This window comes from Colossoma macropomum, unplaced genomic scaffold, assembly GCF_904425465.1.
Source record: "Colossoma macropomum unplaced genomic scaffold, Colossoma_macropomum, whole genome shotgun sequence".
Taxonomy (NCBI): domain Eukaryota; kingdom Metazoa; phylum Chordata; class Actinopteri; order Characiformes; family Serrasalmidae; genus Colossoma; species Colossoma macropomum.
The window spans coordinates 24,610,352-24,628,140 of record NW_023494790.1 but is presented as its reverse complement, the minus strand read 5'-3'; the positions used below and the strand labels follow the sequence as shown (position 1 = coordinate 24,628,140).

General features: G+C 38.9%; 1 protein-coding gene across 35 annotated transcripts in view; it reads left to right on the top strand.

The window, feature by feature from the left end:
• ablim1b (actin binding LIM protein 1b) overlaps positions 1-17,789 on the top strand; it is a 111,610-nt gene that overhangs the window by 53,769 nt on the left and 40,052 nt on the right. For all 35 annotated transcript variants that reach the window (XM_036572718.1, XM_036572752.1, XM_036572729.1 and 32 more), the window contains 3 exons: positions 619-753; positions 16,123-16,306; positions 17,305-17,414. In XM_036572718.1, the coding sequence (XP_036428611.1) occupies positions 619-753; positions 16,123-16,306; positions 17,305-17,414 (429 nt within the window). The remainder of the gene's footprint in view (positions 1-618; positions 754-16,122; positions 16,307-17,304; positions 17,415-17,789) is intronic.

Here is a 17,789-nt window from a genome sequence, read left to right as displayed (position 1 = left end):
CTAGGGGACAGTGAGCACACTTGTCTGGAGCGGTGGGCAGCCCTATCCACAGCGCTCGGGGAGCAGTTGGGGGTTAGGTGCCTTGCTCAAGGGCACTTCAGTCATGTACTATCAGCTCAGGGGATCAAACCGGCAACCTTCCAGTCGCAGGGCTGGTTCCCTAACCTCCAGCCCTTGACTGCCTAAAGAATGAAGAAAGCTGCAGTTGTACTGTCTCTTTTATCTCAGTATGGGCGTCTTTGTGAAGCGTTGTGAATTATTTTCACAGCAGAAGCATCTCACTCCTCCTCTTAAACCCTCATTGCTCACTAGCAGCTAAACACAATCATTTCACACAGAGAGAACCAATAGTGTTGTAGTTAATCTAAGAAAAATAATAACATTTTTATTTGATTATATTAATTAAAAATATTTGAGTCATTTTCCATTCTGCTGGCAGAATGTCCACTAGGAGGCCTGCAGAAAGAGAGTAAATTAGTGCTTTGTGTTAAAAGTAACACATGAAATGGAGTGTCTTTAACTGGACGTGCTACATGTTGTTTTTAACACCTCTGTGTTTTCTTCTGTCACCTGATGTGAAAGCTCATGCTGATGGTGTCTCTCTGTGCTCTCCCGCAGTGGCCCATCCTCAGGAACCCCATCACCCCCCAGAGAAGCTGGTCATCCAGTGCTACAAGTGTGGGGAGCCATGCAAAGGGGAGGTGCTGCGTGTGCAGTCGAGGCACTTCCACATCAAGTGCTTCACCTGCAAAGGTAAGAACATCTGTTTACAGCTTATGCTAATAATAGCTGATGAAATCTTGTGACTGTAAGGAAAACACCCAAGTGTGATGTATGAGGGTTCTCCTGGACGGGGAATATCAATCAAGGTTGCATGACAGCGAGGGGGTGACGTGTTATGAATGATAAAGGCGTTGATGTGCTCCTCAGGTCATGAGTGAGTGGCTGGATAAATGAAGATGGACGTAATTTTCTCCTCTTCCCTCTTGAGTGCTTGAGGGTGAAGTTTTCATTTCCGTTCTTTGTAGCTTTCCTTAGGTCAAAAGAGAAGGGGCGTTGGAGTGGGGCAGTGTAAATTTCTAAACTTTATGACCTGGTAAATGAAATCTTAAGTTAGTTTAGAGCTACACCACTCCCCCTCATTGCAGCTGGAGTAACTTCATTAGGCTGGACGCTCACACACATTCCACATTCATGTCCTTTACGCAGTGAACTCAAGACCTGGAGTTTGGATATATCACCTCGTTTTACCTGCGTAACGTTTAGTCTGTTATCATTGAGGAGGAAACTGTTTGGAATTTCGGTGAGTCCTGCCAATGTTAAAAAAAACTGTATGAGAGTGATTTAGCAGTAGTATCAGCCAGTCGCTTTAGATGAAAATCTTGTTTAGTATCATACTCTCCACTTCCTCTTCATTTATTTAGAGTGTACTTGGCTCCATGCTTGTCCTTATTCTCTATTCTTTCATGAAGTGACCAGCTGAGCCTCTGGGTTGTATAAGAGAGTGTGAGATTTATTCCAAGTGTTATCTTGCCAGGCACACAGAGCATTCCATCATTTCCTTCTGAGAACTCGAGGGAGAGCTAAATCATCATACAATCTATCCTCATTTTACTACAAGACATCATTCAACGCTCTCTCTCAGCACCAAATTCATTCTGGGAAATTCCACTCAGAAGAAAATGTAAATGTCCTGTTTATCATTAATTTATTTTGTGAATCTGTGAAAGTTTTAGGGCCTGCTTTAATGTACACTTTCCTCTGTTCGCAACCATTACAACAGAATCAGTTCCTGCCTGGGGTATGAGTAGTGAGAACTATAAATCTCAGAGTTCAGTGTTTCTGCTCTCAGAGGCGTGGTATAGACATATATTGAGTGCTCTAAAGCTCTAAAGTTCTCTTAGTTTCCATCTTCCATTCTTCCCTGACAGCAGAGTTAACTTGTAGTGCTATGTGGCTGCTAAGCTTCTTTACTACATTTCTAAGAAGGAATGATTAGTAGACACGGTACTAATATTGTAATAATGATAATGGAATGGTAATTGTAGAGAATCAAAACAGCAAAACAGCACACACTCAGGTTGCGTGATGTCACGTTGTTATATGTGCATTAGCGCTTGGAATTTTTGTCGGAACCTAATGGGACCTGACTGCTCATGTTGGGTTTGGTCAAGTTTGGACATCATTTTGCAGAGATGTGTCAGGCTCATGTCGAGTTGAAGTTTCACATTCTGGTTCTCACATCCGCCTCTCACTTTTAATACATTTTACCCTTCATTTCCCCCAGTTTATTTTTTCTGCTTACTTTATTCTTACTCTCTACTGTCATTATCTTACAGTATTTTTAATCAGGCTGGATTCATACTCATGTTGGTGATAGAATTTATTACAGAAGTCCACAAGGTCCATGCTCATGAGAGAATGCATGTGAGGTAAATAAAATGTGAATCGATCCACAAAAGTACAGTTTTATTACAGCTAAAAGGATATTTCTATTTAATTTGTTGGGCCAAATGTATATATTATGTTATATGTACCATGTTCTATATAACTCCTTAAATGTCCAGAGCCCACCGTAAGGCCCAAAGTTTTATTACACACTTCTGTAACCTAAGAATAGCTCAAACAGTTTGCATTAAAGTCCCTGAAGTAACTGAATAAGATGCCTTAGTATGTCATAAGCCTGTGATTTTAAAGGGGTTAAAAAAATAATCTTTAGAATTATTAAAGAGGAGAAGGCTAACATCTTGCTATATTAGCACTACACAGCATGGGAAGAGCACTTTATAGAAAGTTTTTCTGGACTATGTTGTTCGAAAGCACTGCTTGATAAATAAATTTGTTGAAGCAAGATTTAAAACGTGAACAACTGATGGTTATATCATTATTTTATATAATTATATCTTCAACATTTTATATTTCTGTCTTCTAATGACACTGTTGTTGTCACTATGCAGTAATTTATGTGGTGCTATCATTGGAAACATGAGGCTTTATTTGGCACTTTGGGTGATAATGGGCTGGTTTGGGCATGCTTTAGACAGAATTTTGTTGAGCTTGGGTCAGTTTCGGACTCAAACCTTGATGTGGTTTGGGTCAGGTTTGAATCAGGCAGGAAATTCTTGGACTAAGACCAAAGTTTCAGGCCCAGTTGAAGCCCTACTGTATCTTTCTTCCTGTGGGGTAGTAGAATAATTGAGTAGTTTGAGCATGATAGCCTAATGTTCAATGTTTTTAAGTGCTTCATTTAACGACAGCTCATTTTAAAGCGTAGTAGTTTTTAAAGAAAAAAATTTAGGATTGGTGTCGGTGTTGGCCCATACTCAAAGTTTCAATATCGGTATCAATATCAGGAAGGAATAAGAAGTCTTGTGCCATTTCTAACAATAAGCACAGATCTTCAAATGTGCCTGGCCTGGCACTCACGCTTTATCACAGATGCCATCCCTGTGAACATTGGTGCGCAGTGAGGTCTTCATGATTTGAATACATTTCCCAGAGACCTTTGTAAATGAGAATTACCTTTCATTTTGTGTTTTTGTGGTAGAATTAATACATTTCTATCTCAGTGTACTACACCACGCCCTGCGGGTCTGAGCTTGTAGGGGTGGGCAGTATGACGATATGTTATACAGTTGTGTGCAAAAGTTTGATCATCCCTGGAAAACCTACAATATAAAAAAATAGTACTTAGTGAAAATAAGTTAATACAGTCAACAAACTTTGTTCTGCCAATTTTGGTGTATGATTTCTGTTCATTTAAGTTTACAGATTGGAAAAAAAAAACTTCTGCACAGGCCACATTTTTTTCAATATGTTAATTTCAGCAAATGCACAGTAACAGTGCATTAAAGTGTATAGAAAGGTGCTCTCTGTAGAGGATGTGTGAACTTACTTTCACTTAGAAAATCAACAAAACATTATTTTGTAATTTGACCAGGGGTGTCCAAACTTTTTTTTTCTGCAAATTACATCATGATACACTTTACTCTGTATATTGTAGGTGTGATCAGTACTTCTGGAACACTGTATCATACAAAATACAGATTTAGATCAATAAAACAGAGCTTGTAAACAGCAACAACCAGAGTATTAGATCTGCATAAGCTGTATAGTAACTAAACCAATTGTTTTCCAGTTGTTGAATTAAAAACATAATTGTGCTTAAAGCTATTATTGCATAGCTGTTTTAAAATTGCCCTTATTTTGCTGGTGCATTTGTCTGCTTGGTCACAAACCTCAGAAAAGCTAAATATTTTAACACATACTATCTATCATGTGAAGTATTCTGGTGTTATATTTTTGCCACGTCACTCTCCCTTATCAGACTGGCATGCTGGTCAGAACATTTTGGACAGCGACAGTATACCGGTTTTGCTGGTGATGAGCGTAATTTGTGTTTCAGACAATTAAACACTAGCTTTGATGGTTTTAATCTTATCAATAGTTTTAATTGGCCAATAACATCAGCTCCACATGCACCATCAGTGAACTGATACTGGTCTGCGTTGTTTTTTTCCCAGGCGGGGAATTGTGTTTGATCTGACAGTTCAAACACACAAGTTCAGACTACCGTTAGCTTCTATTTGTAGCTCCTTCACTCAGTGACGCCAAGCAAGAAAGACATAACAGTTAGCCACAATCATGTAAAACACATCATATGACTTGGTTTAATCAAATACTCTAGCGTCCTCTGGAACGTATCCCATGAATTGAATTAGGCTAAGAGGTCAGTCTTATTTCTGCTGGAGCTCAGAGCTAGCACCAGGGTCTCCGTCACATGATATCAACTGATGAGAGAGACTTACCATAGCCTGGCTTTTCAGTTCTCATTCTCACACATTTTGTAAAAAGAGTTTTTCACCTCCCATATTTACCTCAAATAAAGTATTTTTGACCTGATGTGTTAATTGGATTTCTTTCCTATGAAGGCCAGGGGTGTTTAAGATCTTATACTCTGTGCCATGTCTATTATAAATTATGTATCCATGATTATGAGTGGACTGAGACATATTCAGGTGGACTGAGACATCCTTGGTTTTTCTGAGACTGAATTGTAAGGTAGACCAGGAACATACATTTCCAAATCAAAAATCTGAGACCACAAGTGAAAATGTCTCAACATTGCATTCTGTTCAATTTAATATAGTTTTTAATACAATTTATATTATCCACATAACAATTACAGTAAAAAGTAGCATCTTTGAAATATTTACAGGAGTTTTAGAATTGCTTAGCATTTTCTATGCTCCTCATTTGCGTTAATGACAGCGTGCCCTCGAGCTGGCGTGAACTGCACAAGTTTGTGCAAAAGCCTTTGATGAGTAGATCAAATCCACCTGAGAGTTGTCTGAACGTGAGCTTCAATAGAAGAATTTTTTTGTACTGAGTTCTTAGCATATTCAATATTTGCTTAAATTTAAACAGTGACTTTTCTGTGTTTTGAAATTTTAAAAATTTTAAAACTTTGTGTTGTTTATTTCTAGGTCTAAAAGAAAAAATCACTAATTTATAGGTTTTATTTATTTTTAATGTAGTAGTACATTAATAATATACAGTATACAGTAGTAATGTTAACATATACGTTTTAGTACATGCAATAATCAGCAATACTACCAGAGATTTACTCATAATAAATTTCTTGTACTTGAAGTAGAAATCAGCAGCTATGGCCATTTGATTTGTAATATGAATATGTTCCCGGCAGCCTCTGTTCTCAATGCTGCACAATGAATTATTTATAGAAGCAGTAAGGAACGCCAGTGTGTCTTCTCATGGTAAATTACCACAGTCCCCAAGAATGGCTAAAAGATGAGCAGTGCGGGGCTGGGCCTAATTAGGCCAGAGAACTTTAGTCTGCTTAAAATAAGTCCATAATCTTTGTGCTCGTCCATATGCGTAGCTCCATTCCTGGAAAGCAGGATGCAGGCAGAGGGGTTACGTAAGGTTTAATATAATTGTGTCTTTAAATACCTGGCTGGAGTGAGAGTGCAGTTACGGCCTGCCAGCACCTGAGTTTTGGCCGTGTGGCTTCAGTATGTCTGTGATCGGAGCCAGCAGGCTGTGTTTTCTCTTCACTGTGCCATTAGCCACAGTAGCTTAGTCAGAGTGAGCTCGTGCAGTGTGTGCCAGAAAGTAGGTATGAGCAATGGGACAGTATGTTTTCAGTATCATGGTAGATTTCAGAGCACTTTTTAAAAGTATATTGTGCGCATTGGCAGTACTTACAGAACGCTGAACACTGGCATGTATCAAAAAACAGAGTTTAGTGCAACTATAGAGTAAACAAACAAACTAACAACATTAACCAGTATAGAAACTGCATTAACTCCTTCATAGCAAGTTGCTGATTGGATGCCAACTTATAATTCTGTTATCCTATTTTATGAATTGGTAGTTGTTATGATTTTCCTCCTGTTTTTTTGTAAGGTGAGACACTACAGGTGAATAGGATAATTTTTGAAAACAACAGATAGCACAGTGAATCTTTGCCATCTTTACCGATATTCTGACTAGTATTTTTTTGTTTAGGAAGTTTTGCAAAAAAACATTAGATGTGCAAATGAGGTGCTATCTACTTAAATATGCATTCCTTTGCATTATAGGGGTGATGATAGAAACAAGGGGTCTTGATGTCTACAGTGCAAATGTGGTCATTTCATCGTTTAATTTGATACATATATATATATATATATATATATATATATATATATACACTATTGTGCTTTACAATGCACTACATGTACCGCTCCATCATGAATGGATTTTCAAAAATACATTTTAGGCCAGGATTTTATGTAAAAAAAATTTCTTAGTCATCTGGCAGAAAAAGGGGGTTTAGATTCTGAACGAAGAGAAAATCTGATTTTGAGAAAAACAGTTTTAGGAAAGGGCCTCCAAACTGCATTACTAAGTGAGAAAACTTGCACCATTATTATGAATGTTGTCTGTACAAATAGACATCTGTGGATATTCTTGTTTGATTCTACATGAAACAAGCATTTTAGTCATATATGACACTTATTGGCAAACTACAGTTAGATGCAAGTGGTGCAAATTATTTAAACATGGAAAAATAAATACATGTTTATTGAGCTTTGATATATTTATTATTTGCAGATTAAGAGAAGTTATAGATGTAATCTATCTAAAAAGTTGAAAAATTAATGATGAGATTAAAATTGTCATCTACCCCTCCTCCAACAGTCATTCTGTATTCTTTACCATATCTTCATCAGTGTCTCACTCTGTCTTTCCACACTCACACCCCCCTTCCTCCCCCCACCGCTTTGTGAATGCTGTGTCAGTCAGAGCGGCTGTGTGCTATTTTCAGCATTGTCTCCGGGAGCCGTTAAAGCACTGTGCGGCTGGAAATAGCTCTGCTGATCCCCACTGGGACAGAGATCGGAGCCAGGGAGGGGTCCATACACCTCTGCAGAGTGTGTATATATGTGTGTGTGCGCGTGTGTGCATGTGTGCATACTGAAGAGGTGGGCCGTGCCATTGCATCAGGAATCACAGCCACTCAGCAGCTGTGGATTTACACTAACAAGGAGTGGCAGACCCCCGCATGGGGTCAAAGGTCACGTGCCCTTAAATGTTATTTCAAGATGTCATTCCCACAGCCTTCACAAAGTATGATGTCACAAGGCTTAAAATGAATTATTTAAGCTCAAAATTAATTTAGCATATTGCTGTTGTTGTGGTAAAACGTAATATCCCCACGTTGGTGACATTGTAGGAGAAGGGGAATGTATGGTAATCTAACAAGAAGTCCATTTCTACTAATCCATTCATTACATAATGTCTACACAATGTAAAAGACAGCTGGCATTTTCAAATGACGTTGTGAAATTTTTATGACAGTGGTAATATTTTCAACCCATTTTACAATAGCTATAAAATATAATTTCTGTTTTGGAAGTCCTTCAGTTTTTGAACTGCATTTTTTTTCTTCAATGCTGATGGAATATATCTTAATGGTAAAATGCATGATTTACAAAACCAAAATGAACTAGATTTTCGTCTTCATAGGTGAACAAGCAAGCCGCACAGACTTTTTATTGTGTTTATAAGCTCGTTTTTTATGTGGTAGTTATACACAATTGTGGGCTATGAAGAAAGCTGCTGTTGTGCTGGCCATTTTATCTCATTATGTCCATCTTTGCGATGAGGTGTGAATTGTTTCCACAGCAGGGGGTTCTCACCCCTCCCCTTTAACCCCACATTGCTCACTAGCAGCTGAGCACAGAGTCACAACATTTGAGAACAGAGTAAAGAGGCAAGATATTTTATTTGGTTATATTAATGAAAAATATCCAAGCTGATTTGGAATGGGCATTAAGGACATCGCAGCAAGAGGTTAAAAAAACAGTTTTTTTTCTTGGCAGGAAAATTTCAGAGCATTCCTGGGCTCATAGCTCTTGACTCATGAGGAGCTGATGACGTGAAATGCATGTGCGCTGAACCGCAGGGTATAAGGTTCACGTTTTAGAGTGAATGAAAGTGTGCTTTATCAACAGGAAGCAGAGGCTGCATTACTACATTGCTGTTATATCCGGGTGGACCTGAGTGTGGGTAACATGAGATTAATGCATTCACAGTCTGTTGACTAAGGGGTTGCTAAGTACAGATGGCACTGATGCACAGTGTCGGTATCGAGTTAATACAGAAAATCCTATTTGGTAACAAATGCAGCACGAAATGTCACAGGATTGCTTATAGCACAGTAGGTCATGTGATAACAGTAACCATGTGTATTAATGTTAACATAACAGCAAGAAGCCTGCTAAATAATAAACTGCAATTACAATTCATTTACTTTGAATAGTCTAGTTTTGCAAATATTTTCACTGTTATTTTCATTTTTTTAACTAATAAAAAAGGTCATGTTGTTATGCTGTGTATTGCTACACTATATGGCCAAAAGTATATGGACTCCTGACCATCACACCTATTTTGCTTGTAGGACACCCCATTCTAAAACCATGGGCATTAATATGGAGGTGCCCCCCCACCGAAATTTTGCGAAACTGACTCCAAAGGTGACCTTCTATGATAGTGCCAAAGACAGTATGATACATTCTGCTGCCAGTGTTTGTCTGTGGAGATTACATGGCTTGGTGTGCTTGATTTTATACACGTATAAGCAATAGTTATGGCTGAAACATCTGAACTCAGTAGTTGGGAGGGGTGTCCACTACTTTTGGACATATAGTGTATGTCTTATCATGATCATAAAATTTAAACTGACAATGAATTGCCAGAAGAATAATTCTGATTAAATTGTGATTTATTTGCTTTTTTTTTTTGTTTACTGAGTGCGACTATTGAAGTTCACGCCTAAAGGTGTCCAAGATGGCTGATTAGCTTTCTTACTTCCTATACTTAGTAGTTTCCAAACAAAGACAGACACAGCTCCAGCTCAAATAAACAAACATTAGTCACCACTGCCCTCTAAAGGTGTTATACTAGTCAGAAGTTGTTTTGAGTCAGAAGACTCATGACATCTCTCAACAAAAATGTTTTCTGTTTTCTTTACGTGCATTTGCCTAAACTCAGTTAAAGAAAAAACACTCTGTTCACGTTCTGTTTGTTGTGACATGAACATATGATCGTGAATACTAACAATTGTGGAAAATGATTGCAGTCAGCTCAATTGTGATCAGCTCAGATGATTGCATTCAGGCAATCATGTAGTAACTGTGAGAGGCCTATTGCTGTCAGTGATATGTATTTCTTCCTGTAGGGATATAGAGTGTTTGAGCAGTTTGAGAATGGTGCTTGATCTTAAGAGTTAACAGTAGCTCATCCTGAAGCTTAAAGTGTTTGGATGAAGTAAAATTGGATTAATTGGATTAGATTGATATTGGTGTCTACATACTCAGTTTAAGTATTGGTATCAGAAAGAATCGGAAAAGAATTGTGCCATCCCTGTTGGTAGAGGTTAGCTGGATGTTTTGTGGTGGAGGAGGTGATGAAGGTGCTGTTTCTGGAAGGCCGGCCGATAAGCGTTTGCATTCTTTACAAAAATAGTTGAGTGGATTTTTCTGGCAGCTGTCACTGTCACAAACACTCATGCTAGTGCTCCTCCCTTTTTTGAAAATCTCCCTCCAAACACTCACACACACACACACACACGACAGCTGTTAGTAGAAGCAAATTCATACACACGCATACATGAGACCAGTGTCCTCTGATATTTCTCCACCTCTCCTTAGTCTGCCACACTGGGTTGGAAAAACTGTTACGGCTCGTAGTATAATAAACCATCATAATTGATTTGTAATTAAAACGCTCCAGGCCCAAACTTTATATTACATCGCCAGGTTGCCATGGATGCCTGTGACAAATATGTGTGGTCAAATTTTACGATAGTTTCTCCAGAAGTTGCCTTTAATATGCAAGTGCCGAAAGCCTGTAATGCTGTGGCTTCAAAGAGATGGTAGGGAGGAGCACTCTTCATGGGTCTAGCCAAGGGTCACCCTGAGGTACTGCTCTAACCAGCCATGTGTTAGAGCTCTTCCCAAGCCCTGAATAGACCTCCTTCTTGATCATGCTGGACCTTCCTACAAAAGATTAACCATCTATAGTAGCCTCAAAAACTGGGCTTAGTGGTTGAATTTTTCCAATGAAAAATTCAGGAAGCTGGATTCAAAGTCGAGAATTGAAGGCCTCTGGTCTGCATAATCCAAAACATAGATATGGTAGAATTGGTGGAATTCCTCTTTGACTGCTCAGTTGATATTGTCTCAATCATTGAAGCTTTTATATCCGAAAATACACTCACTCACTTGATTATTGTTTTAAGCAGATGGGAGCTAGTTGAGCTTAAACGTCAGAGGTGTCGGGTCAGATTTTTTGGACAACATTGTATGTCTTTATGTAAAAATGCATGCTCAGACTCAAAAAGAAGGACCACCTTAATGTTTAGGTCTGAAATGCAAAATCAACATTATGCTGATGATGATATGATGGCAATAGTAGATAATTTACTCACATCATCGGAAGGCACATGCTTCACCAGGTTTTGACTCTTAATTTTCTTTCAGTGTGCTCACAATCATCAGATTCATTCACTTGGGGAAGAGGTCAACAGCCAATGTTACAAAATGTTCTTCCACAAGTTGCTTTGTTGCAATTACACATTTTCACCACAGAGGTCTCCATATCCCCAAAACACACATAGTGTAGCTTCACATTAAACTTATTATTGTTCTATTTTTCTACTTTGTTAAAGACGAACGTTTAATTGCAGCACAGTCTGGCACAGCAACCAACAATGGTTCTTAAGATATTACGTTTCAGTTATACAGTGTATGGTCCCACTCAACTCTGCAGTGTACTCCATATTAAATCCCGTAGTCTAACTACGTAGTCTTGAACCCCAGAATGTGCACAGCATGACTAACACGTCCCCATTAAAACCCGTTTACTTAATTTGCGCGGCCTGTCACACCACATCTGCCACCAAAACCAGACAAATTCTCAGCTTTAAGAATGTCTTGATGAATGTTTGGTCCGTGTTTTTGAGTTCTACACAGCAGACTGTAGTCTGTTAGCATTGCTGTGAGGCTAACAGCCCCCTCAGTCAGAGGAGACCCATCGAGGCTAATCGAGTTGGACAGGCCTATCATGCTGTTACGTTGCATTGTGGTGATGATGATGTTGCTAGCTCCACATGGATAATGAGGAGAGTTTGAAAGCTAAGGTGCATGCCAAGAGCTGTTTCCTGCCAAGGGCCTTATTTAGGCTTCATTTTGTCTGCTCCACTGGTTGACCACAAAGAATGAGAAAGTGCATCAGGATAAAACAGTATTACAGTTAAGAGCTCTGCATTTACACGTCTTTCGGGCGAGTGCTTTCACTAAGACAGCTGCAGTCTTAGTTTCAAATGAGAGGAGGCATACAAGGCTGTTTCACATGGCATGCAGTTGGTCTAATTGTGTGGATCATTATAGTATATATGGAGCAATTACAAACAAAGCCTTTTTCACATGCCTATGTCATTATGCTCTGGATGTCAGGCTAACATCTGTTCTAGAGGTGGGCAATATAGTAATATGTTGTTGCTGTTGTGATAACAGTACCATGCTACACTTTTACGAGTATATCATGGCATCTTCAGCACTTCTAGATCACTGCATGCATCCAGCTGCATAACCTGCATAGTAACAAGTAGCTGATTGGATGTCAGCCCGTTATTCTATGTGTTATTACATTCACTGATGTATATATTTATTTTCCCTACAGTTCCTTCTCAAATGGTTTATTTAGTTTAAGTAGCTCTCATTTTGTTAGTCTTTTATTTTACTGTTTTATTGGTGCATTTTATCCATTCTCGCTTCTCCACAAACCTCAACTAAGTGAAATATTGTGATATAGTTATGATCACAATGCATAAGTATCAAAATGTCATATATTTTACTGTATCATTCACCTCAATTCACACAGAGGTGCAGGAGAGGAAGGACGGACTAGTGCAGCGGAGATAAGGGAATTACCAGCATTCTGGGGAAGTCCAGTGAAATATTAATGCAGTGAATGAAAGCTTGTATAACATTCAGCAAATGAGCAGCAAGAGACACATCACTGCACTAACTGAGAGCAGGGAGGACACTGAGAGAGGTAGCAGAACACAAAGCTGCTCTGCGACTGCCCCATTGTTCTAGTTTCTGTCCTCCAGTGCTAATGAATCGTTCACTTTCTCTCTGACGGGAGTTCCTGGCAGCACAGTGTGGAAGTGAATGTTACACTGTGATGGTCTCTGATTGCTGAGCGAGATTACAGACTGAAGTGACCCTGAAGTGAGAGAGAACCTTCGAGCTGAACACAGGAGCACTGTCACACTTCCCTCACCATCCTCTCTAAGTGACTGCTTAGGCCCGCGTCTGGCTCTCTGTAATTACTTCCCTGATTCTGTGAGAAGAAACAAAGAGCTTTGTGGAGCTCTGAGAGCCATGTGGTTGATGTTTCTGTGTAGGATTTGTTTGTGCATATTTTTGTGTGTCATTATGATGCAAAAATGTAAAAAAGTTTGATTTTGTGAGGATGTAAAGGTATCAATGCATTTTAATTGCATCAGTCTAGAGGTGGGGATTCAGCTGTATCGATTTTGAACTCGCTTATACTTCATTATAAATTTATTTGATAATGTTTACTTACATAGGGACTACACAAGTCATGCAGAAATATTGGATAACATATTTATAAAGTAATACTCGAATATTCATGAACTTATGAACAGTTTATGTCACCTATGTCATGTATCACAAGATGATATAAAATGTTTTATTAAGCAAATTACATTGTATTGATATTAGTTAAAGTTATGGAACTTTTTCCATGTATAACAGCGTTATGAAGCATCATTCCGAGTAATGAAGCCTTATACTACACTAGGCTAAGAACACCATACATAAGTTCAATATATATTTCAGTACAAAGGTACAGTTTCCATTAAGGTATGAAGATATATGGCGTTCCTACCACGGCCTTGTAAGAGCCATTGCTTTAGAACAATGCTCCCAAACAATGTTATAAATTGAATAAATGTGAGTTTATTTTAGGGCCCTCAAAATTTCAAAAATTGTCTTGTGTCGTCTTGTTTTTAATAACAAAAGCTATTGATTAATATTGCTTTGTAAATGCATTATTTTGATACTTATGCATATGTTATGAAGCCATTGACAACAGTGAGCAGTTGGTCATCTAAAGTAATGAATTCCATTATGTTTTTTAGTCATACTTAGCACTTTGTTGCTGTCATTTGTGAATTATTTCCTGATTTCAAACCTGTGGCTACAGATGGTGTCAGCGTGCTGGCAGGGATTTTTCTTTTTGTTTCACATGTTGTGTGTATTTCAAGTGCAATCAAATGTGTAGTGGAGAAGTTCTGGTGTTGTAACCTCTTTTGATATTTAGCTTGAACAGAGATTATAAATCACTTGTGTAATGTTTAGCAATTGTAACATAGCTCCACAGTATTCATTGTTGATCTACTGCTGCTCAAACTCTTTGAACATGTCAGTGCTGACCAGCCCAGGAAAATGAAAGGAAACAAACAGCGTTTTAAACACAGTTTCTCATGTTCATTTCCATTAAGAGTATTTGATTTTGACACTTCATTGTAGGCCTGTTTAATCTTTGATATTTTGTTACAACTGGCCAATTTACTCTTTCAGCTGAAATGTGAAAATACTGTTTAATTTTAAATATTTTAAGGCAAGGATTTTCAGTGGCTGAAATTTTGGTGCATCCATAGTTTTGAGGTCAGAGATTTACACCCATAGTGTTGGGACATGTTCCTGGTCCATATGAGGAAAAATGTTAATAACATGTTAATAATACAATATTAATACCAGTATGTTTGTGTATGCTTATCCTGGTTAAGGGGCTTGACATTTCTTGCACTGTAGCTGTGGCGCTCTGCATGGCTGCTGAAGGTTACTCAAACGCCAGCCAGAGAGCCACTTACACAACCAGTCCTCTGCTGCTAATGACGACCGTCGCCACGGCCACCTGCTTGTCACATTTTGTCTGTCGCCATGGCAATCTCCTCGCAAATAATAGTGAGGTTGTCAAATGAAGACGGCCGTTCAGAGAGAGGCCCTGAGCTGCTGGGGTCAGGAATGGGGTTAGAAGAATAGTTTTTTCCCTGAAAGCATAATTTAGAATAACACAGTTTTAACCACAAAGTGCTGCCCAGTAATGTGAATGCGTTTGAGCTGCGTTATCAATCCACATCTACCCTGTTCTGGCCACAGATCTGGCCAAAAGTGCTGCCTCGCTCCATTACCCTCAGATCCCGTTGCAGATGCATTCCTTTGCGTTATTATGTGTGTTATTAAAGTAAATTATGCATTTAGCCCTTCAGTGTTTTTGTCCAGAGTGGTTGGCGCGCAGCGCCCAACACCAAGTCAAAGTTACGGTCCCATTTATTTAACCTTTCAGACTGTTTTTGTAGGGAGTGAGCTGTGTCCCCCATCATCAACATGCAGAATAAAAAAATCTAACCATGGATCCCCCTACACTGAACTACACACATCCACAAAGCTCAACACAATTACAGCGTGGAGCTAGAGGAAGGGTATTTATAAATGTTCTTACTCCAGCGTAATTCTGTGAAAATCCAAAGAGTGGGTGTGGGGTTGGAGATCAAGAAATGGACAAGAGTGAATATTGAATGGGCCTTAATAAGCAAGACGATATCTATTTCTCTCGCCTGCCAAAGAACTATCACACACACCTCGCCTGTGAACACCGCCACATACATACAGCCTAGCCTGAAGGACACAGGCCTACCAGCTCACCACCCAGACATATCTGAATTTCTGTGAAATTTTTTAAAGCTGCACTGTGGAAGGTATCGGAATTTGGGGATTTTAGAGATCTAGAGACCTCTCTGCTAGAAATGTGTAGTTGCACGCAATACTCAAAAAACTCTTTCCACATAATTAAAAGGCATTTTTATTGATCCAGCATAATTTACCTAAATTTATTAAACTTAATCTGCTATTACATTTCTAACTAACATTTCTAACTTCACTCCTTCACTTCACTTGATTTACTGGTGTTGATTTAACTTATATTGGTCCAACGTATTTTACTAAAGTTGGTTTCAAAGTGGTCACTGTCTAGTCAGTTTAGAACCACAGACCAAAATAGAGAATGTGGTAACACCAACACTAAAGTATCCAAAAAGCATCCCGTACGAAAGAGAAGATACATATATCATGGAGAGTGAAAGCCTGTTTGTTTTTTTGTTTTTTTTATTTTATTAAGAGACTGGCATCAGGTGTTTCACTTAAAAATTCATCTGCTTTTGTCTAAGAGGGCTTTTATTTTGCAATAAACATAGACTTAACTCTTAGAAGTTGCCGTTATCGGTACTGATAACAATAGCATGGTGTAATGAGAGTTATTTCTGACTCATAGGTTCATAGGTGAGAAGTTCTGTGGAAAGTGATGAAAGTAATTGTCTGCATAGTTTGATGGAAAGAAAAACCTTCACATTTTTGCCATATGTTTTGTTATTTGTTGACATCAAACAAATAGAAGAAAGCGAAAATAAAATATCAACTCTCAACTTATTGGAACGCTTTTGTGTGTGTGTGTTTTCAGTGTGTGGCTGTGACCTGGCACAAGGGGGATTCTTCATGAAGAATGGAGAGTATTTATGCACGCTGGACTATCAGAGACTGCACGGGACACGCTGTAACGGCTGTGGGGATTTTGTTGAAGGAGAAGTAGTGACAGCCCTGGGGAAGACCTACCACCCTGCATGCTTCGTCTGCACCATCTGCAAGTCAGTAGCACTGACATGTAAACATACATACATGTATACACAGATGGACACACAAGCACACAAGCTTTGTCTTGTCAACAGTACCAGATTTACAGATTTACAGTGTGAGCACATATACAAATATACACCCACCTGCTTATGCACACCTGCACCTTCCTATACACACATATACAACACCTGCAAACTGTGCAAAGGATCATAAAATTTGATCCACATCAAATGTTTCACTCACCACAAGTGTAGTCATTCATCCAAGACATGTTTGCTTCTTTGGTGTAGAACAGGAGCTGCAAGGTTAACACTAGAAGTAATAGTCACCCAAATCTTTTCTGTAAATACATCCCCAAAACTGCTCTTAAACCACTTCCAGGTCTTCATTAAGGTTGTGCAGACTTGTTAGTGTGCTTCACGCTGTTCAGCCACAACAGGTGTTGTGCCAAATTCTGACTTCCTTTTGTGTGGCGTATAGATGCTAGTCCATTCACGAATTCTGTAGTTTCTTAAAGGATGCAGTTTGAACAAGTTAAGAAAAAGTTTTTTGGCTGTATTTATGAAAAATATTTGGGTGACTGTTGACTTCTAGCAATGTTAGCTTCATAGTTCCCGCACTAAACTAAAGGAGCTAAAAGAATGTCTCAGCTGATTATGTAAATTTGATTTCTCGCATAACCATTCCATTATTAAAGCAATAATTGGGGAAAAATCTAATTTACACAGGTTTCCAGCCAGGACATATTTAGTGTCTGAAGTTACACTCCGTTATATAAGTTATACTCCAAACTGCAAGCACAGTACCTATATAGAACAAAAGTAGTTATGTCTTAGAACTCAGGAGTCAGTTCAGGAGTGAAGTAATAAAGTCACTCTGAGAACTCAGTGAGATCACAGCGAGATAGTTTACGTGTTTTTCTATTTCTTTTTCAGCGATTGGCAGTAAATTACAGCATGTGTTTGACAGTTTGTTGTGTTTAACCTCAGCTCTTTTTGTGTTGATCCAGACGACCGTTTCCTGCTGGAGACCGCGTCACCTTCAATGGAAAGGACTGTCTTTGCCAGCACTGCGTCCAGCCAATGTCCCCCCCTCCAAAAGACATCAGCGCTTCCAGTAGTGAGTCATTATGTGTGTGTGTTTGTGTGTGTGAGTGTGTGTGTGTGTGTGTGTGTGTGTGTGTGTGTGTGTGTGTGGATATGTGTGTTTGTGTGTGTGTGTGTGTGTGGATGTGTGTGTTAGCCTGTGCTCAGTGCGCTACACTAGAAAGGAGTGTTCTTCCAGTGATTCTGTTATTCTGCATAATAAACTACAGCTCTATAGGCCAGTAATTTAGACAGATATTTGGCCTCATCTGAAGCCCTATTTGAGTTGCTTTCATCTCACCTTGAAATTACTATAATTTAAGTGATTACTGATGAGATTTTAATCCAGCACAAATCTGCATCTGTTTATAGTTTTTACAAGTTTGGCAGCAATAATTCCAGAGTGAAT